Source organism: Dromaius novaehollandiae, chromosome 3 (genome assembly GCF_036370855.1).
Source record: "Dromaius novaehollandiae isolate bDroNov1 chromosome 3, bDroNov1.hap1, whole genome shotgun sequence".
In the NCBI taxonomy this organism is placed as follows: domain Eukaryota; kingdom Metazoa; phylum Chordata; class Aves; order Casuariiformes; family Dromaiidae; genus Dromaius; species Dromaius novaehollandiae.
Genome location: NC_088100.1, coordinates 117583996 through 117605044, shown reverse-complemented (window position 1 = coordinate 117605044; position 21049 = coordinate 117583996). Strand labels below are relative to the sequence as shown.

At 49.9% G+C, this 21049-nt stretch overlaps 1 protein-coding gene across 1 annotated transcript; it reads right to left on the bottom strand.

The window, feature by feature from the left end:
* Nucleotides 1–782: 782 nt before the first annotated feature.
* On the bottom strand, nt 783–13126 carry LBH (LBH regulator of WNT signaling pathway). The gene is made up of 3 exons (XM_026094704.2): nt 12928–13126; nt 12010–12112; nt 783–3351 (listed from the first exon to the last, which is right to left on the bottom strand). The coding sequence occupies exons 1-3, from the start codon at nt 12951–12953 to the stop codon at nt 3157–3159; spliced, it is 324 nt and encodes a 107-aa protein (XP_025950489.1). The 5' UTR covers nt 12954–13126; the 3' UTR covers nt 783–3156.
* Nucleotides 13127–21049: the final 7923 nt, after the last annotated feature.

Genomic DNA, 21049 nt, shown 5'->3' with positions numbered 1-21049 from the left:
TCCAGGGATTTGGTTATCACCTGTTTTCTTAGTGGAAAATTTAATCCTATTAAGTACACAATTTGAATTACTGAAGCCTGGTGTGGTCAGATTTCTACACTGAGGACACTGTCTTGGTACCAAGCAAGTTTATACTCACCCTCAAAAAGCAGTTTCCTCCAGGCCTCCCTCCCACAGCACTGCAAGCTGTAGCCTAGAGCCACAGTGTTACAAGGCACTGATGACTACTGGAGAGTTCACCTTCAGACCTAATTGGCCAAAGCAGGCAACCTCATGCAGCTTGGCTGAGGCCCTAACAACAGACAGCATGGCAAGACTTATTTTCATACTTGTTGCTCAGGAGAAAGTAAAAAAATGCACAAGTACTATTTTACTACTAAGAACAACTAAGGATTGCCTCAGCTCTCCATGACCTCATGCTCTGCAAGGTTAGCTAAGGGGTAGATTTTCAAGATCATAAGTGCAGCAAAAAACTGTAGGAAGATGCCACCACTCAGCAACAGAGCTGATGCCACCACTGGCAACAGAGCTGCCACCACAAAGCAATAGAGACACTGCCCCTCACTCCAGGCTGATTCAGGCACACAAGTCCCATATGTGCACGCTTTGAATTAAGCCACACACATTAAGCACAAAGGTCCCTAGGTTCACAGAACAGCCTCAGCTGACAGACATGAGTATTTTAGGATATTTGCATTAGCCTTATTGCATTTGCATTAGCACCTTATACTTGAAGCAGAAGAACCATCCAAACCCCTTTCGCAGCAAGAACACAAAGCCAGTATGTTTGGAAAGCATTTTCAAACTTTATTTACAACTGTCACAGTGACAAAAATGTAGTTTGAAAAAAATGCTAGCTTCTCCCTGAGGCTCAAAAAAGAATTACAGAAATATAGAATGTATATCATACAACAGGAGGAGTTTTACTGGAGTGCTTTGTTCTTTAGATACGTTCAACAACAAATAGAAATATACACAATACTTCCAAAAAAGGATGCAGACAGAAATATGTAAGTCTCTAGGGCAGACGGCAGGTCTGAAGTCCAAGGATTGCCATTTCATTGCTGCCCACATGGTAATATCTTTGATATACAGCTTTGAACTTGGTGGTACAGACTGGAGACCAATAGAGAGTAACACTTAAAAATAAGACGATTGGCTGGTATGCAGGTGTACAAGCTCATTCCAGTAAGACAGCAAGACTAGAACAAGTGTTACAGATACAACAGCTGAATCCATTGTTCAGAGAAAATGGTATCACTACATCATGACCATTCGGTGATAAACCGTCCCCCAAGACTGGCAGGGAGCACGTGTAACTGGTTCTGGGTTGCCAGAATAGGAAGAGACCAGCTGCAGTGCCAGGACACAATTTCTCCTCCTTTGTGCTAGTCTCCAATCTCATCTCTGTCTGAAACAGTTATGCAGAGCTGATAAGTTATTGCCATTATGTTTATACACAAGCAAGACAAGACTAAAACAATCCTGCCAATATGTTAAAAGCAATTCTCAACCCCCACCAGCGTTTAACTACTCATGAGGTATTAAAAATACAAATACACACATGTCCAAATAGATTTTAAAAATGAAACCAGTTATAAGCAAAGGGGGGTGGCATTGGGATTATTATGAAAGTTTGGTTAAGGCCTTGACATTTCTTTCTCTCTTCCATGACCCCAGATTTGGTTTAGGTGGTAACTATTCTCATCCTATTCCAAGACCAACTGGCTCCCAAGCTGCTCCCTGAAACTGCTAGATCATCACTTTCCAGGAAAGCAGAGGGTTTGCCCGTCCTGCAGCAGACCTCCCTCCTCCCCAAACACACAGATTATTTCTCCTTGGAACAGGATATGGTGAAAAGGATATAACCACAGACTTCACAAACCTGTCTGCACTTCATTAAACACGCATGCGTGTCTCACCCTTGTTACAAGCCAGAAGCCTTTCCTGTCTAGGACACTCAGCACAATACTTTCTGAACAGACCTCTCCTGCAAAACGCCCTCTCCCACTGATGATCCTTGCTAGATCTGGTGTTCCTCCTTCGGGTTACCTTCCCCCTCAGGTTTGGCAGCATGTCCCCGCTCTGCACACTCCACAGGGGAGCAGTCAGGCCCGTCCTGCACTGCCAAGGCTTTGAGAAGGTCCTGCAGCTCACAAAGCTGGAAGATCCCCCATCCCAGTCCTCACAAGCCACCTGGTGACCAGCAAGTTTGAGACATGAAACCATACAGCCTCAAAGACATCAGGGGAGGTAGGTGTAAGCCCACCCTCCAGATACAGTTGGCTTTGGGCACTGTAAAAAGATGAGACTTATCACAGCAGCCTCAGCAAATAGGAGAGAAAAATCCAAGGTGTTTAAATCTACACTAGCTCTTGCTGCAGACAGAAGTCTTTACATCAGATTCACATTACCTCATGCTAACCACCTGCAAGATAAACTAGGGCCTTGCAGTATAGATGACAAGCAGCAGCCTAACATTATCCTGCAAATATAGCTGTTCAGCATTGAAGAGTCTAAAGGCAAATAGAGGGGAGAAAACAGCTTTGGGAAAGTGGCTGGAACAGGCTCAACAGCAAGAGCAAGAAACCCACTACTCCTACAGATGCTCACATTACTCTAGGAGGTGCTGGACTGGGGAAAAACTACAGGCCCCTCGTCAGTAGAGCATTTAGTGATACTTCACTACAGACACCCTTCTACCCCCAAACACACAAAACAGAAGCTTTGAGAAAGGCAAATCTGAGAGATGACAACTCTATTCTCACACTTTTAGCCAGAGGCTGTTCTTGGCTGAACACTGCTGCATTTTACTTCTCTTTATTCCCCCTCCCCAAGCTCCCCCCTCAAGCGTTCCTCATGTGTTCGCCCTCTGCCATGCGCTTGGAATTTCTCTGCTGCCTCAGCCTTGGAAAAATTCAGATAGTGATCTCGAGAACAGCAAACATTTCTCTGCGTTACTTCCTTCCTTCCTCAGAAGGTCTGGTGATTCTGTCACATTGAGGGCTTCAGTTCTCGATACAGAGAATACAAAAAAAACTAAGATCTTGCAGGTGCAAAATTGAACTTGTCTTTTTTTTTTTAAAAAAGACTTTCAAAAGAAGTGTGGCTCTTCCTTCAGAAGGGTGCAGTCCCTTGCCTTTCCTCAGATAACATTTATTGCTCCTTGTTGTCCTTCTTTACATCTTCACAGCTTTCTTCCTCCTCTTCCTCCTCCTGCACAAGGAACTCTTCAGGCGGCCATCTCAGCTCACCGCTCTCCACATCACCCTCCGTGGGCTCCACCACAATTGAGGGCAGACGGTCCTTCAGCTTACAGTAACAGTCAAAGTCCGAGGGATCAGGGAAAATCTGAAAAAGCCAAGAAACAGTCCATGAGAGGAGCTGCTTTCAAGCAGTCTTACACCTGCCAAAACCCAACTTAAGAGTTTTGGGTCTCCAGGACAGACTAGTCTGGACCCAAAATAAACCACTGGGTGATGGGAAGACTCCTAAAACCTGTAAATAAGCATCTCTAATCTCAGATATAAGTACTTGAAATAAGCACTGCCCAATAGGCTTCCAAAGCATACACTTGCTTGGATAGTGCTCACACACTCATCTGCCCTTTGGATGTTTATCTAAAAGCCGCACCTCCCAGCACCACAACTTTTGTATTAATGCTCATGGGTTTGCAAACTAAGCTAAGTGATCTTGATCTGAGAATCTAAGATCTCATTTCCTGCTTCTGGTCAAGCTACACATGAGAACAGGCTTGAGCTCCAGGCTCTGCTGCTAGAAGGGAAAGGAGGTATGTGGCAACACAGAGCTAGAGCTACCCAGAGTCTTGTGTCAAGGGCCTGGGGCTGGTATCAACCCAGGGCAACAGTACAAGACAAATTCGACTGAATTTTAAAGATAATCTTGGCAACATTCTACATGCTACAATTACTGGACATCAGCAGTGAAAGTCAGCAGGAAGACACTCATTTTGTGGAAGTGTTGGAGACTGGTCCCACTGTCTGTATTTCTTAGGGCTGTGGCATAGCCAGGGAACATACCCCAGTGAAAGGAACATGAGGGTCTGCTCATCTCTAGCCCCTCAAAGTGCACTGAGCTCCTTCCTTTCCATCTGTAGCTTGCCAGAGGGGCACACATGCACCACAGCAGACCAGGGCCTGTACTCACTGGCAGCACCACTGGGCTGCACTCTTTGATCCTACTAGCTACTGAAGCAAAGGCACAGGCAAACGAAGAACTGCCATTGCACTGGAGTGTTAACAGCAGGTTTGCATGAGTAAGTCAGTCTGAACCGAAAAGTTTGCTACTGCTTGCAAAAGATACCTTACATAGAGGTAGTTTCAAACCCCAATTCATCCAGAGCAGAACTGCTGGTTGACAAGAACCAGTAGCCACATTGGACCACTCAGCTGGTAACCAGAGTATTAATCAGTTACCACCTGTTTATTCCAAACAATTTTATCTGTTAGAATGCCAATTTCATATTACAGTTGCATTAAAACACCCTAAAAGACAAATGACAAATACCAGAGCAGCTCCCCCTCAAGACCGTAGGTGAGGCAACTTGCACTCTTCTCTGAAAAGCAACCACATTTAGGTAAGCCCCAGGAGTGTCCTTGCAGGGAAACAGTGCTGTCAGCCTCAAATGGGCACAATGCTCTTGGGTGCCTCAGCTTGAGAGCAAATCTGATCTATTTTGATCTTTGAGGTGCCAGCTGCAAAAGCAAGATCCCTGTGCAGGAGCCTTGAGCATAAACCACACTCCTCATGCCAATCAGGCAGGTGCCCACCACCTTGGGCAAGGCTGGCCCAAACCCCAAAGCAGAATGGAGTTCAGCTAACTTGCTCTTCAGTCTAGCATCTATTAACCACACCATTAGCTCCTTTTCAGTAGTCACAAACTTTTTTGCCACATTCCTCCCTTGAGTTCAAAGCTTGGAGGAGACTAAGCACTGATCAGCTGCTAGGTAAGTAACTTGAGAAAGCTACTGCGCTGCTATGTAAGGTAAAGCCAGGAAAAGTAACTTAAGGAAGAGATGCTCAGAAAAGTGGCTCAACATGCAGGCAGTGCACAACATGCCTTGTCTTTGCACACCAGCAGCCCCACCTGGTACACTGGGGACAGTGGTACCTGAATCCAGTTCCCACAGCTGCACCACCAGATGCATGCTTTGCAAGTGCACAAGCATGAGCAAGGTCTTTGAACATGGCCACATGAGCATTGCATATGAGCTACTTGCTATTGGTCACTCCCAGCACAAGCAAGACAGTAACTGTTTTAGAGCTTTGTGGCTTCTGCTTGAACAAAGGCAGTTTCAGACACCCTGCACATTACTGGAAGTAGTCGATGGCTCTTAAGCATCAACTCATTATCTCAACTCAGGATAGGAAAAAAATACCCTTGACATTACATTGTTTAGAAGGTTGCAATGGAAAAAGAAGTGCAGTTCAGGAGGTTATGTAAGCTGATAATGTCATGAAAATAGCCTCCTGTGCAAGAAAAATAGCAGTATAATAATTAAACTAACCTTTGGCTGCTATCATTTTAAGCACATTAGGTCAAATTGGAGCAATTTCTTTGAAAATAGCCTGCCAGAGTTTTTTCCAGAAACTTAGTAGTAGTCATTTCCTTACAAACAAGTATCCCCAAAATGTGGTGCACAGCTTTTTTAATAAAAAGCTAGCACAATCTTATCTCAAACAGCTGCAGGACAGGCCGAACCCAAGAAGGTCAAGATTTTTTCCACTAAGTCATGCTTTTTAATCGTAGAGGCAGCATGAAGTGAGATGTTGCAACTGCACTTTCAAGGGGTGTGGACAGTCAATGGAAAAAATATACAAAGGCAGATTTCCTAGCATGTGACAAGCAGGGCAACACAGCCGGCCAAGTACAAGGACTGAAAGGAAAAGGTTTTTAAATTAAGACTTCATTTGCACACCCAGGCAAAAGGGTAGAAGAGTTACCCCAACCAGCCTCCCCAGTGACTCCAAAATAAGCCAAGCTGCCAGGCTCTTTTATACAGATAAGCAGCCACCAGCAGTTCATTGTCCCACACCAGAATTGCCAGGCTGCATTTGATGGTACCATATATGCCTAATCTGGTCCCCTTCCAGATCTAGACAATGGGAAGAAAAGACTTTAAGGAACTTGAAGCAAGTTCCCCCTTGGAAATACAGCAGGCTCAGGTCTGACCAGGGGCTGTGCACTCTTTCACACAGCAGTGACAGCTTGTCCAGCAAAGCCTCCAAGTTACCCTGCTTGCATTACCCAGCTCATGTGTGAGAAGATGACTTTGCATCCTCCCACCACCTGAAGAGCACAGCAGTGAGGGGCTAGCTTCTCCCCACATACCAGAGCAAGCCACTTTGCACACAGCTGAAACAGATGCCTACTTCTGGCTGATCTGGTCACCTGATGGGGGACAAAACCACCACCAACTGGTTGGTGGCAGAGGCTAGCTAAGATCAAATTTAGAAACCAGAGAAATTCCCCCTACCCACCCCATGCAAGGGGAGGGACTGCAATTGCTTCTGCAAAGCCATAATTCCGTAACTAAGCCCCGATTTCTAGCCTACAGTGGCATCTTTAAAGCCCACAGAGGAAGTGTATGTTGCTTCTTAAACAGTAAAATACAGCAGCCTCTCACACTTGCAGCAAGAGTGGTTTTCAGAGGCCTCTCCAGACTGTCTTTTGAGAACTGCTATCTCCATGGACTGGTTCAGATGACACAAATTGATCCCCCCCCCCACCATTCATGCCTTTCAACTGGAAAGGGCACTGAAAAGCAGCACTTGAGATGAAAGCCTTAGACTTTAGGAAGATCATGTCTGTCTGTTTTGGATGATCTAGCCCTATCCTTGAATGAAGTCTTGGCAACAAGAATGGAAAGTTTTCATCGCCTTGGGGAGGCTCATACCCTCTCTCAGTATTCATAGAAACAGAGAAACACCAAAAACAGGAGACATCAGACAATTAAAAGGATTAGCTACAGAGCTACCATAATCCAAGTGACACTTGTAAATTCAAAACAACTTCCACATGTGCACTCCATAGCAATAGCAATAGTTAAAACTCTTGGTCTCCCCCCCCCCCACCCACCCACCCAACAGGGGCCTGAAAACTGTTTTCAGAGAGAAAAAGATAAGATCTTTCCAAATTAGGGAAGTTATTACTTTTGGGAAAACTTTCCTTCATTCTGGTAATAGTAATATAAGACTAAAGGTCTGCATTGAGGGGCTTATCACTTCAGGTAGTGTAGACCCATACTGTAAACACAATGTCAGCACTCACCCTTCCAATACTAAAAAAAAGCTAAGTTTTGTGCCTCTTCAGTAGTATCAAGTCAATATTCCAAATCACAAATCTGAATTTAAGTTCTCAATATAAAACTTCACTGCCATAGAGAAACAAGGCAAGCTTATTCCAGAAAATATTTAAATCTCCTCAGTCACCTCTTTGGAGAAGTCTTCCAGCTACAAGAAACAGTCCTGCAAAGTTTTGCTCTTTCAGTAGTCATGACTTGCAACTGAGCTCCACTTAGTGTGTGCTCAAATTTATGAACTATGAGAACTCCACAGTCAGTTTGCCCTGTCTTGGGGACAGCAGCAGGTACTTCATACACTGTCACAATTTTCCATCAGAGTAACAAGGCATTGACTAAGGAGGAAAAGACACGATGATTAGCTGTTCTCTTCAGCCTGAATTTCAGTGGAACACTTTTTTGCATAGCACTGAACATGATTTGCTTTGGCTCTGTTTATTGCTTTTCTCAGTTCTGGCTTCATTTTAAGGTCTAAGACCCTGGAATACTCATTGACTCAGGCTAAAAAAATTAAGGCTACAGCTTCCCCAATTGAGCTGTAGAGCTGAGTATTGGGGAGGTGCTCTGCACTCACGCCAGACAACAGCAGCTTGAACACCAGCACCAAGCACCACATCTCCTGAAAGGCAGCACTTTGCCAGCACCAGCCACCCCAATCTCCACAAAGAGGTGTCACATTCACAGCAACTGATTTCCCCAAGATGGAAAACCCAAGCTTCTGCCACAGACACTGGCTCAAGCATTAAAGCTATTACCTAGGTTCAATCGGTCTGACGTGAGTCACAGCTAGCTGTGGCTGCGATTAACCTAGACAGATCCCAGCATGATGCAATCGTGACTTAAAAGAGCTCAAACTCCCCATGACAACCAAACCCAGCTCATGGTATGAGACAAACTTAGATTCTGCATGCCAATCTCTTCTCTTAAAAGGCGGCCTGAGGTCCTGCAGGATCAGCAAGCCAACCCCTCGGCCGGACAGCCGGTCTGCAGGCACACAGCACACTCAGCTCAGGATACAGTTTGCTCAAAATAAACACTTTGGGCATCAAAGTGTTTTCAGTTATGCTCAGACCCAGCTCCACTTCTAAGGAACAAGGCAGGATTCAGGTCAAGACACTGTTTGGACAACAGCTCTGTGAAATGATTAATTTTGTCTCGAACAAGGCTAATTTCAGGAGCATCGTTTGTGCTGCTGTGAAATGGCATTAGAGGACAAGCTGGCAGAGGGCTGATTAGGCCTTTCAGAGGATGGGTATATCTAAGGGCTGGAGGAAAGCAAATGGTATATTAGCTCCAACTGGCAGTGCAAAGGCCCAGCTGGCAGGGAGCTGCCAGACAGGAAGCAAGCAAAGCCCTCCATAGGCACATCTGCTTGTAGCAGGGGCATCTTGAGCCATCAGCTGCATTTCAATGAGTTTTTGTTTAGTAGTCCCATGGGAATTATGGGACATCTATTAAAGATCCAGAAATAGCTCTTCACTGCAGGCACAAGACCCAGCATGACATCATCTTTTGAGCTGCATCTTCTGTTTTGTCTATGCCTCCCTGTTCTGAGAGACTCATGCCCCAATTTCACCATTCACTTCTGCTCAGGCCCTTTAAATCTATTGGCTGCACCATCTTCAAGGGGCTGAGAGCACAGCTTTACATCACAAATATGGTAATAAAAAACGTTTTACACAGAAAGGTTCTGAAGTTAGCACATTAGCTTGCAAGCCTTGTACACATCAGCTAGACAGATATTTCTGCGCAGAGACAACAGCACACACATAGCCTTTTTGTAAATGAAACTGCTTATAATTTACCAGGCCTACACGGGCAACCCAGTTACCACAGACACACAGCTTCTGCAGTTTGAGTTTTCACATCATTGCTTTAAGAGCAGTGATGTTCAGCCCCACTGAAGGCCAGGAAGCTTGATGAGCGGGGTGCAGTTAGTGCCAGATTCAGTTAACATCTAGACTAACAGACACTAGCGTAAGACAGCAGACAAGCAAGTGCAGGGGTAAGGTGGTGGAGGAGGCAGAAGGATGAACATGTCACACTCCCACAGAAAGTCACTAGCAAGACAAACAGGAACCCTAAAGTTCAGTGAACTCCACAGGGCAGGGGAGTCAAACTGAAGCTTACACTCAGTACAATTTATTTGTATCTTCAGTTTACCTCCAGGTAAAAGCCAAAATACTTTAAGGCAGTACTGTCTGTACAATAAGTCTGTCTGCAACAGATACTGACTTTCTTCACAATTCTAGCAGAGCTGTTGTTGTGCCACCTCATCTGATCCAGACAGTTTCACATCTGAATATGGTGGTAGAAGCCAACCTCCATCTCACTGCCAGGATCTGAGGGACCAATTCCCAGGCAGTCCCTGTTCTACACAACCCAAATGATGACATTTTGAACCCCAGTTAAGGTCATCTGTACAGTAAGAGAAATCAAAGTTCCACTGCTGGAACAAGAGAAGCATTTGAAATTAAAAGCCTGCCTCTCCCCATCCAGGCCCTATACTCTTGCCTCCTGTAGCCAACTGCTATTACACTTGCACCTTGGGAGCCCAACTGTGCAGATCAGTGGAGAAAGATGTAGCTTAGAACAAGTCTCACAGTATAGGAACAGTCATGCTCTATTAGCCCTGTCTGGCTTTGAGTTCTTGCACTACGCACTCAGACTAGCATACAGTTTTCCATGTACCAAACAGTCTCTCCATCAGCAGGATGGAGTAAGAAGTGCCAAAGTCTGAGGTAGAACAAGGAGTTCATGGTACCATTTGCATTTGATTTGTCCTTGCTGTTTTAATTTGAATTTTCAACTGTTTAAGGGTGCTTTCAACTTGTCTTGATTGATGCTGCAACATTTTCAGCCTAACAGAGGAAGGCTGCAGCCTCCTCTCCAATCCTCTTTACACTAACCTGATTTAGCAGCAGACCTCATACACAGCCCACACATGGCTAGTATCCTATCAGGATCTTCTATTTCTGGCCCTCAGTCCAGACTGACTTCTCTGCACAATCACCAAAAGCAGCCTTTTGCCATCAGTTTGGCTTGCAACACAGCAGACTACTGGTAGGCACACTTAACAGATCTTGCAGATCTTTGGAAAAAGCAATCCTTGACTAGACCACTACAGAGGAGAGCTCCAAGATGCATAAGCCCTGCATAAGTGTGAGTCGTCTGAATTTATGACTCACACACCTTCAGGTTCAGATGATCCACAAACAACTGAACAGGCCTGTTCCCCAGTTCACCCAAATAGATTTATCAAGGTCATTAGCACTAGGGGAAAAAAACCTTGCTGAGGCAATAGTTGGAGCAAGCAGGGCACCTAGATTGAGACTCGCTATTCAGAACTGGAAAATTTGGAGAAGTAAATAGAAGCCTTTGACCTGACTGGGTTAAGCTTCTTCATATGGTGACCCATCAGCACAACTGTTTGAACACCCAGTGTGTGGGGGCTGGTCTGATCATTCCAGGTTTTATGACCATTCTCGCTGTTGCACACTCCCTCTACGGGAGGAGAAAAGAGCAACGCCATATGCCTTCCTTTACCTAGAGCACTAAAGCAGCCCTGCTATTCCTACATACACAGGCAATAAACCAAACAACTAGCATGATCTGGATCCATAATTCTGACGCAAAAAAAGCTACACATCCCCTCTTCTTCCCTGCAGCACTGGCTTATGCTAGAAGCCCAAGTTGCAGCCCAAAGTTCAGTTGATTTCATGCTTCAGTGCACTGTTATAGACTTGCAGCTCATTTTTCAGACTTAAATATGCAAGCATACAACAGCACACCTAATTTGAATGCACATTTACAGCTACTGCCTCTGAAGGTTGTGTAACATCTGCAAGGGAAGAACTCTGCATCAGGACCTACTGCTAAGAGTCACTCTGTGCGGAGACCAGATGCAAGTCATCTGCATGCACTCAACTCCTAGGTTAAGTCTCATCAACAAGTCTCCTGGAAGAGTCAGGAAAGCATATCTAATAGACCATGATGCAGACACTCCTCTTGTGATTAACTATAAGCCAGGAAATAAGAGACAAAGTAAAGCAGTAAAACTAAAGGTAGTTTCTAAGACCATCTCCTAACCCTAGTTGCTGATCTAGAAGTTGAGTGAACTACATTGCCCACAACTTTCAGAATGAATGCAGCTCCTGCCTTCAGATATTGGTATCTCCTGTGACATCAAGGCTTGCTTAAGGCTGTCTCTGGCCTTACCTCACATTATGGAAGATCATTAGCCCACTCAGATAAGCCCAGCAGTCAGGAAAACAAAGAAATAGCTCAAAAGATTTACATGCCGTATAAACAGCTCCCATCTGCTCTAGGCAGATCATCTGTATGCCACATTACAAACGGAGCCCAGAGTCCTCTCACTCTCGTGACTGGTGCGAATCCTGCTTTAGCAGATCTTCCCGTCTCCTGCTGAGCCACCAAGAACACTAAACGAGTGGGAGCTTCATCACTTCAGAAACAGTGAGGTCCTTTGCCAACCCAGCCTGATACCGAGCAGTATTTTAGACAAATTGCTCCTGCCAAGCAAGCATTCCAGTCTGTTGACTAGATCTCATTGCAGCAAGACCTCCTCTTAGGCCAGGCTATGGAAAGGTATGTTCGACTGAGCTCGCAGTCCAGCCCGGGCAATTCCATAGGGGATTACTGCCTAAGCAGCCAGCAAAGCACTCACCTGATACGACAGGCCATCCTTGCGGGGGCTTAGCCCAATCTCATCCATAGCTGGGGTGTTCATCATCACTTCAGTCATTTCAGCTGATCTCAGATAATCAGGGCTAGAAACAAAAGACAGCATTCAAGTTATCTGAGGGCTCCAGAAGGGCTAAGCAGCATCAAGAAACTAAAGCAGGCAGAAGAGGTCATCACCAGCCTATTCCTGGTCCCTCCCAAAGAGGAGGGAGAGGAAGAACTCAGTACCAAGTAAACTGGCACCAGACCTCCAGCACCCTAGAACAACGCTCCTGGTTTCTCCCCCAGGAACACAGCTCAAGAATACCTTGCAAGATGCTAGCAGCAGCTATTCAGTTTTCACATCACTTCCTACAGCTCTGCCCCCAAAGGGGCAGAGGAAAAAAAAACACAGAGTAAATAAGTACAAACGCTGGAGTTTTTTGTTGCTTTTTTCTTTTTAAAGACAGTGTGCTTTAGCGCCTGCTGACTTATTTTACAACCTCAGGGACTTCCACACCAGTGGAGTGAACTGTGCCAACTCCAGGTCTGCTTTTATAGTCGTAATGTAATTTCCAGCTCAACAGCTCGAGAAAGTGAAGTGAATTCCCACAGTCCGCAGTTCCTCTATTTCAGATTATGCCGCTATTACTTAACTCGCCCCTCGGCGAGGGACACGAGCTGCCTCGCGCTGCACGGCCGAGCCCCGCCGCGGATGCAAGCCCGTCTCACACCGCCCCGACGGCAGCGCAGCCCCCGCCCTCGGCACACGTCGGCACCGGCAGCATTTTCGGAAGCGGCCCCGGGAGATCGGCCGCAGCAGCGCCCAGCCCCGCCGCAGAGCCCCGACGGCGCCGGCCAGCGCGGCCGCCCCCCGCTCGCGGGTCCCTCCCTCCCGCCCCGTCGGGGGGCGCCCACTCACCAGGGCAGGGGGCAGAGCACAGACATGAAGTCCCGGCGGAGAGGCTGCCCGCGCCCTCGGGGTGGGGTGGGGGATGCGGGACGGGCACGGCACCGGGGCGCTGCTCCGCGAGCGCAGCGCAGCCACCAAGCGAGCGACCGCGGCACCCACCGACCCGCCGCCGCCTCCTGTCTGAGCGCCGGCAGACGCCGCCGCCGCCCCTTATATAGCCCCGGGGGGCGGGGCCGGGCCCGCGCGCCCGCCCTCCCCCGCATGACGTCACCAAATTCATGAATGGCCTCGGCGCGCGCCGCCCGTGGCGGGAAGCTGCGCGGCCCCCGGGCCCGCCGCGCGCGGGGCGGGGGCGGGGGCGGGGAGGGTCTGGCCGCGGCGGCAGGTCGCGACGGGGAGTCACGTCGCGATGCGGCGAGTTTTCGGCAGCCTGAGGGCGGCCAGGCTGGATGGGGCCGGGCGTGGAGGGGGTCAGCGCCCTGTCCTGGCAGCAGCCCGCAGCAGGCGCGCAGGCCGGTGCCAGGACAGGGCAGACGTACGAGATACGCAGCCGGAAGGGAGGCCACGTCGGGGATTTGCAGGCCGGGCTCCTGCACAAGCCCGTCGTTGTAGTTGCTGCTTGTGGATGGACTAAAAAGCTCATTGCAGCCGCGAGTTCCCTGGTCTCCCGCCCCGTCTCTGCAGCCGGGGGAGGGAGGCCTTACACAAGCCCACGACCTACAAAATCGACAGCACATGCCCAGCCCTGATCCACAGAAACCCTTTTGTCCATAGGACCTTTAGCTGGAAAAAAATAGACCCAGAAGCTACCCAAAGCTGAGCTATATTTAGCAAAACAATGAGAATCAATAATGGCAAAGCAGAGGAAGAGGAGGAGGTGAATCCATTTACTGCCTGAAAACGTGAGAGGCTTGTGGGCAGCCGTAGGTGAAGCACATTTCCTGTGTTACCCTCCTGACACTAAATTGCTAGAAAATAAGATTTGTCTTTGGGCAAAAGGCCTGGGCATCACCAAAGTCAGCTGAAGACCAGAGCCTGTCCATCAACCAGCCCATCGCACTCAGCCCAGCTCCTCGGGAATGTGCAGCGCCCAGCACGTGGCAGCACCTGCTCGGTGGCTTTGATGACTGCACTCCCCTCCGTTCTCCCATCCCATGAGAAGTCTCTTGCCCTAAGCTGACAGGTAGAGCTTAGTTCAGGGGCTGTTTTCGTTTCACCCGTTGCTCCATGCTGCTCTCGGACCAGCAGCTCCAGGCACCACCATCTTCGTCAGCAGATGCTCCTCTGCTGCCCCATGGAGCTGTTTTGCCTGGAAAAGGTACAGGGCTGAGCAAGACTCAGACTTTGCCAGCAAAAGGGGTCACTACGCACATAGCTATGAACAGTTCTTGCCGTTACCATGCTGCACCTTCAAATGCAGAGTATACAGCCTCTGCAGCTCTTCATACATATGTGTGCCTCTGCATGGACGTTATGTGCCCCGGTGTTCAAGTGCTACAATTTTAAAGTTCAGCGTAAGAGAGACCTTGCCCTCAGTTCCACTCATCAGCCCCCAGACTGTGTATGAATGTGTACATACGTGCGTGTGTTTCCTCAGACAGGATAATTTAATCTTCTTAGATTCATATTATATAATGGCAGCGTGTGTGGGGTTTTTGCATCAGGATTCAGCAAGCTCCTTCTTTGTGCCAGATTAAAATGAATCACAAGGAGCTGATCTAGCCCCTGCAAGCGAATGGAAATTTGGGTGGGTGCGAATGAGCCCGCTGCGAAAGGTGAGCGCAGTGCTTGCCGGGAGGAAGCAGGCTGATTGCTGCCTCGCTGCGCCGGAGCGGAGCTTCCCCAGCAGCAGACGCATCCACCTCTGCGTGCTGGGCCAGGGCTGCCATGGTGGGGCCCCGGGTCTCGCTCTGCCTCGCGCTGGTGCATCGGCGCTGGCCTTTTACTCACTGGTCTGGGCATGAAGAAGCCTACAGCAGACCTGCAGAAACGGCAGATCGCTTTGGCCTGGGCAGCTTTCCCGCTGCGGATGGACAGCTTGTGCTGGAGTGCTGGGTTTTGAAGGGACATAAAGGGCTGGCTCGATGGAAAGCACATTCCTCTTTAGATATCTGATTCTTCATACAACCAAGTGCCTGAAAGAGACCTTCAGAGGGGGGCTGGGGCTCTCCCTCCCCTTCTTCCCCCTCCGGGACTCCCGCAGCCATCGCTGAGAAAAAACAGATCAGATGAACTGCTCACTCGAAGCTTCAACTGCAAGCAAAAGCCGGGGCTGGCTTGGCATCTGGGTGGCTGTTTTTCCAACCAAGCTGGCACAGACGGAAAGTTTCGTGGTTCCACCTAGATAACAGGATTTGGGGGGAAAAACTAACAGAAATCCCCCAGCACATCTGCGCCGACGGCGCGGACTACGTCCCATCAGCTTGGTGAGAACATCGGCCCCAGCCCGGGCAAATTCCCGTGGGGGGCCACAGAGACTGATGCTTTTATTATTCGTTTTGGCTCCACGCCAGCGAGAGATTTATCCGCCTGATTAGCCGTAAGCACGTTAGAGGTGCTTTTGGAAGAAAAGGCACACCTCGCGTGATGTGATCTCAGTCAGCTCTCCTCGGGTGCCTTGCTGCATCAGGCAGGGCCTAGCGCGCGTGGGAGCGTTCAGGCATCCCCGTGACCGGCAAGGTTTTGTGAGCCTGGAGGGAGATTTGGGACGAAGGGGAGTTATCCGAGGATAGCCGTACCTTGTTCTTGGTTAGTGCAGAGGCTGAGCTGTGCGGGAGGAGTTGTTTCACCCTGTTCTGTAGCACTTACCTTAATAAGAAAATGCTTTCAAGTGTAGATAAGCCTTTATATTAACATCTCAGCTGAAAGTGAGGGAGTCTGATTAACCCTTCACCTGCTGAGCCACTGCCCCAGAAACCCACATGTCCCAACCAGCAGTTTTTATTGAGTCCCTGATCCTAAAAGGCCGAATTCTTGCTCCTCCCACGATGTAAAATGAGGGGAGCTTCCCTGCAGTCCTGGCTCCACAGCTGTAAGGCAGGGCACAGGGACAGAAAATAAAATGGCATCAGATTATAGTATTTCACTGCAAATTAGTGAATGAACCGCTCCATTTCTCCCCTGCCCCCGGGATGGGAGCAAGATGTGGGCCCTTCCAAGTGCCATGGTTTGCCTTTCGGTTTCAGTCAGTTCTAGTAAAAGGAGCCCAGTCTGCCCTGATTTCCACTTCTATTCCTTGTCTAACATGCTCACCACATCCCTCTGTGGCACGTTTTTGCATTAAGCACTTGGGACAAGCTTGTCGTCTGGGGGCAGGAGCAGCAGCACTTAGGCTCTCAGCTGGGGTAGACTGATTTCCAGGGAGCTGAGCTGACTGAAACCAGATGAGCTCTCCTGGCTTTTTTTTCCCCCTTAATTTTATAAATCTCTGTAATGTTTTGTTTTTCAGGAGAGCATGAAATAATGGAAGAGAAACAAGTAAGAGCAGGCATTCACTCCCCTGTCACAAACCTGCAGGGACCCAATGGCGAAAGGACGGGAGCAGCATGCCGGCGAGCAGAGGGCCCTCGCCATTCCCACGGAGGGCATCCGTGCCCACCGCGGCTGCAGGAAATGAAACCGCCCTGGGGCCGCTGCCCCGGCGTTTCGCCAGGCCTGTCCACAGCACAAGCGGTTTCGTTCGCGTTCACCTGAACCGACGCGAGAGGCACCACGCCGCTCGCCCAAATTCAAGCACGGCCCGCGGCGGGCGGGATGAGGGCCGGGAGCCACATGGGCGAGGGACGGGCTCCTCTGCCGAGCAGCCGTGCGCCTCGCCGCTTGGCCACGGGGGTAAATAAGGCTGAGAGAGGCGACGTGACTGGCCCGGGGTCGCCTGCGGGGTCGCCTCCATTTGGGAAAGGAGCTCGAGTGCTCCTGTCTCCCGGCCAGGGCTGCAAATCCTACAGGGAAAGTTTCCTAGTGAAAAAATAAACTCTTTCCCATTCGGAATTTAAAAACAAAACCGTGGAAACATTTCTCTCAGTCTAATGTTTTGTGAAAAGTTATTTTAGCAAATTTAAATTCGGGGCCCAATCTGACCGGCTGCTGCCCTTTGAAATAGTTGAATCAAGGCCACAGCAGCAACCGCGTCGGAGCTGGGGCTCAAGCTCGGGCTGCAGCACCCGGGACATCCAACCGCCTCTCCTCAGCCCGGAGGGCAGCACTCTCCAGCCTCCCCCCGGCTTCTGGGATGTGCGCACGTGGGAACGGCTGTGCAGCGTGCGTGAGCTTGCTTTCCACCCTCGTGTTTCATGGGCCCTGTAGAGGCAGTTGCCATCCCCCAGGGACACCACGGACCCCAGGCTGAAAGCGTGGCCGTACAACCCGCCTCCTTGGCGGCGTGGCTGGAGACTGCCCCGTGCGCCTCTCCCGAGCAACAGCCACCCAAGCGGCACCGCAGCACTTTGAATTGCACAAAAAACCTCGGGGCTCTTTGTACACAGCCCTACCTGTGCCTCACCCAGTGGGAGCCTCCTCCTCCTCTCCGTGCTGTGCCCGTCTATTTATTTCCTTGGAAAAGGGGATCTCATGGTGCATTGCTCCCTCCAGTCCCTTTCTGCAGAACCTCCCTGGGCGCATCATGTTTCGCAGCAACTTCCAGATGGTGCTTAAACACAAAAAGCCCATCAACATTTGGCCGGCCTGCCCCACGCGCGGGGTTGTGAGGCTGCGGGGAACAGCAGCGAAAGCAGAAGAGAACGGGAAGCATTTCGTGACCCGTGTGAAGCGAGAAAGGCAGGCGCCACCGGCAGCCTGGGGACTGGCAATCACGGCACTGCAGGACCTGGACGTGCTGCTACGGGGGCAGGAGGAGGACCCGCTTTTGCAGCACACCCTTTGGGTTTGTTTTACAGGCTCCAGGGCCGGCTGGAGCCCACAGCCCTCTCCGGAGGACTGCCCCGTCAGCTGGGCAGCTCCGCAGGTTTCCATGCACCTCGGGAGCCCCAGTTCAGCCAAGCCCTTGAGCTTGTCCTGATAATGAAGTTTGTGTTAGGGGTTTGGCTGAACGGGGGCCTTTGCTTGCCCGGTGACAGCTGCTACAGATAACAGGGAGGGAGAGGAGGGGTGGACGGGGGGAAGGAAAGGACGGAGGATGGGGGCACGTCTCCGACGCAAAAAACTGAAAATAACCGTACGATAACCCTGTTTTCTGCAATGATTTTCCTTTCTTCTCCATTGCTAACCGCAGCACAGCTCACCAGCCCTTTGCCCATCTTTGCCCAGGTTTCAGGCCAACACGCAGGCCTGGCCATGCCCTCCCACAGCCTACGGGCTGCCTGGGAGTGGCGTCACTCGGAGCCTTGCTTACATCCCGGGACAGCGGGGAGATGACGCCTGAGAAGTTGTTGACTGACCTTCTGTGTAGACAAAGCATGAAACTCGTGGAAGCTGTGGAGAGAGGTGGAGAGAGAGGACAGGAGGGCAGTCCGTGCCCTTACCTTCTGTGCTGTTGAATAATGGTGGTTGCTTGGAGTTTCTTTTTTCTTAGAGTCCAAAACCTAGAGGACAGAAACAGCGTGGTCTCTCATCTTCCACAGCCTTCACACCTACCTGCTGCTCCCGCCAGCAGGGCAGCGTTTCAGAGCCCTTTTGCCATAAGGTGACCACTGAGGTCAAGTCCAGCGAGCAATGGAGAATCAGGCCTGAAACCTGGGGTATGGGGGTCTGCTGGGGACATCGCATGGCTTGTGATCACGCGTAACGTCCCACTAGCACCTCCTCCAGTGCACGTGTCATCTCCATCTTTTTGATGAACCATCACATCACTCACACATACATACATATTTCTACACAAACTGCACTCAAAACATCCAAAATGTCACTCCATAGTGGCTTTGGTCTCCTGACTCTGTAAGGCTTGGTCCATGCTTACATGATCTGCCAGCATCAGGCAACAGTCAGGAAAATGGAAAAATGAATCGCCCTATGCAGCACAGCAAAAGCCCCACTGCAGATGCAGGCATATAGGTGAAACCCAGACTGCAGCAGGTCATCTGCCCTGAAACGGCTCGGATGAGCAGCGGAGCTGCCACGGCTGCTTCCCGCTGCAAGGAGGGGGAGCTTTGCCGCCCCGTCGGGAGGTGAGAGCAAGTCCCAGCCGGTCGGCCCCTGGGATGCACCGAGGACCCAGTGCTCGCAGCACAGTCGGCGGAAGATGCGGGCGCTCAGCGCAGCTGAGCATCATGCCAATGCAGAAGGACACACTGAGAACAAAGAGTGTCTGCGTTAATATTTATATTCTATCAGTGTAAGTGAAATGCATTTTGGCTGGAATCTGTCTATGGAAAATATTTTCATTTAAAAGATTGAATCCTTTACTGAATCATGGCATCTCAGCTTTTCATTACACTAGGATTTTATTTATTAACAGGTTTATTTCTGTAACAGGGCCTGACATACCAGGGTGCCCCACCATTATTTCTGTCCTTCTTACAACCTGGTGGTCAGAGGAGTGGTTTGCTGAGAAGACTTGACCTATAGGCAACAAGAGCCCTTCACGCTTCATGGCAGGTCACGGACCGCTTAGCACTTGGCTAGCACTAGGGAGCCGGTGGCGGCCTGAGAAATGCAGAGTCAACTCCTCTGCCCAAAAGGGAAAGAGTCAATGAATAAATCCAAGCGTCGGGAAGCTACAAAGACACAGGAGCTGAGCAGGAACATTTATCACTTCTGCGAGACCCCATCTCTGCTGTTGCACTTGTTCGGCTCTGCTGGCGTAGCAAAAGCAATGAGGCTGCCGCTGTGGGTGCTGCTATAGTAGCACAAAGGAGCTTTTATACTAGTAATACTGTTTTTGCATGGACAGGAGACTGAATATGTAAGCCACCTACCTCCCAGCGTAACTGAGCCAATGCTCTGTCTTTAGCTGCTACAACTGCGCAGGCAAACTACTATGTCCCCAGCACAAAGCGAGCCGGAGGCTGAACGCCTCGGTGAGGGGCAGCCTGAGGAGTTCCCCAAGTGCGGCTAAATTAATTCCCAAAGAGTCAAAAGAACTGAAGAGAAAAAATCAATACCAAAAGTGTAATGAATTAGGAGGATAGTTCCACACCAAACACTGAGCCCCAAGCTCCACTGGTTATTGGATAAAAGCCTTTTAAAGCCAGATTAGAAAGAGCCTCAGCCCCATTGTACATGAGGGGGCGAGGGCATCTGAAGCAGCCTGCACTGGGAAGCCTGACTGCCTGCATGCATCCAGGTCCTCTGGCCTTGGGATGTCTGGATTTGGAGAACCGGTTTGAGCACTGCTGAGAGAGGCACTGTAGGTAGGGGCTGTGTCCCTGCAGAAGCCAGGGAGCGGGATCGCGGGCCTGGGCGGTGTTTGTCGCTCCCCGGCACGTGCGCGTGTGTGTGTATGTGCAAGTGGCAGCACGTTCCCGTGTGATTAGGAGTCTGCCCCATCCCACACTTGATGAACGGTTCTTACCGAAGCCTGTAAAATCAAACCACGATGCTCAACAGTGACCTTAACCCCGACCTAAAAAGACCTACATCTGTCAAGGAGCAAGAAGTAATCCTATAAAATCCTCAGCTTCCTACTTAAGAGCATAGGCTAGTTATCCTTTGCCTTCTGCCCTGGTAGCTCGCTAAGGCAGGGATCGATGCACTAATTGCTTCTTTTGGGACCCGGGAATGAATAGCTAAAGCAGTCGAGCGCTGCAGCCCTGTGCCAGCTGCTGCCCGCTCTGAACGGCAGCTCTCCCCCGCTCTCCAGAGGCCGCAGCCTGGGGCCGGCGTGGGGGCGACAGCTTCTGCTCCTGGTGAGGCACCTCATTCCCCGTTTCGTGACCCAGCACGAAGACGGAGCTGGATGGTGGGGAACAAACTGGTTCCCCCATTAGCTGTTGGGGGAACAGTCCCCCAGATCTCCTCCTCCCTGTGGGAAGATCTTTCTCCGTGATGGTGAGCAGGTGACAGCGTTTTCACTGCGTATGGAGCCCCCTCCTCTGGGCTGCTAATGGATGAGCCTCTCTCCTCCAAATTTTGGGGCTTGCCAGGGGAAAGCCCGGGCAGAACCGGTACTGCTCAGAGCTACGCTGCCACGCCGTACTTCTCCTCGCCAGCTGCCTGAGGTCTTACAGCTGGGGCC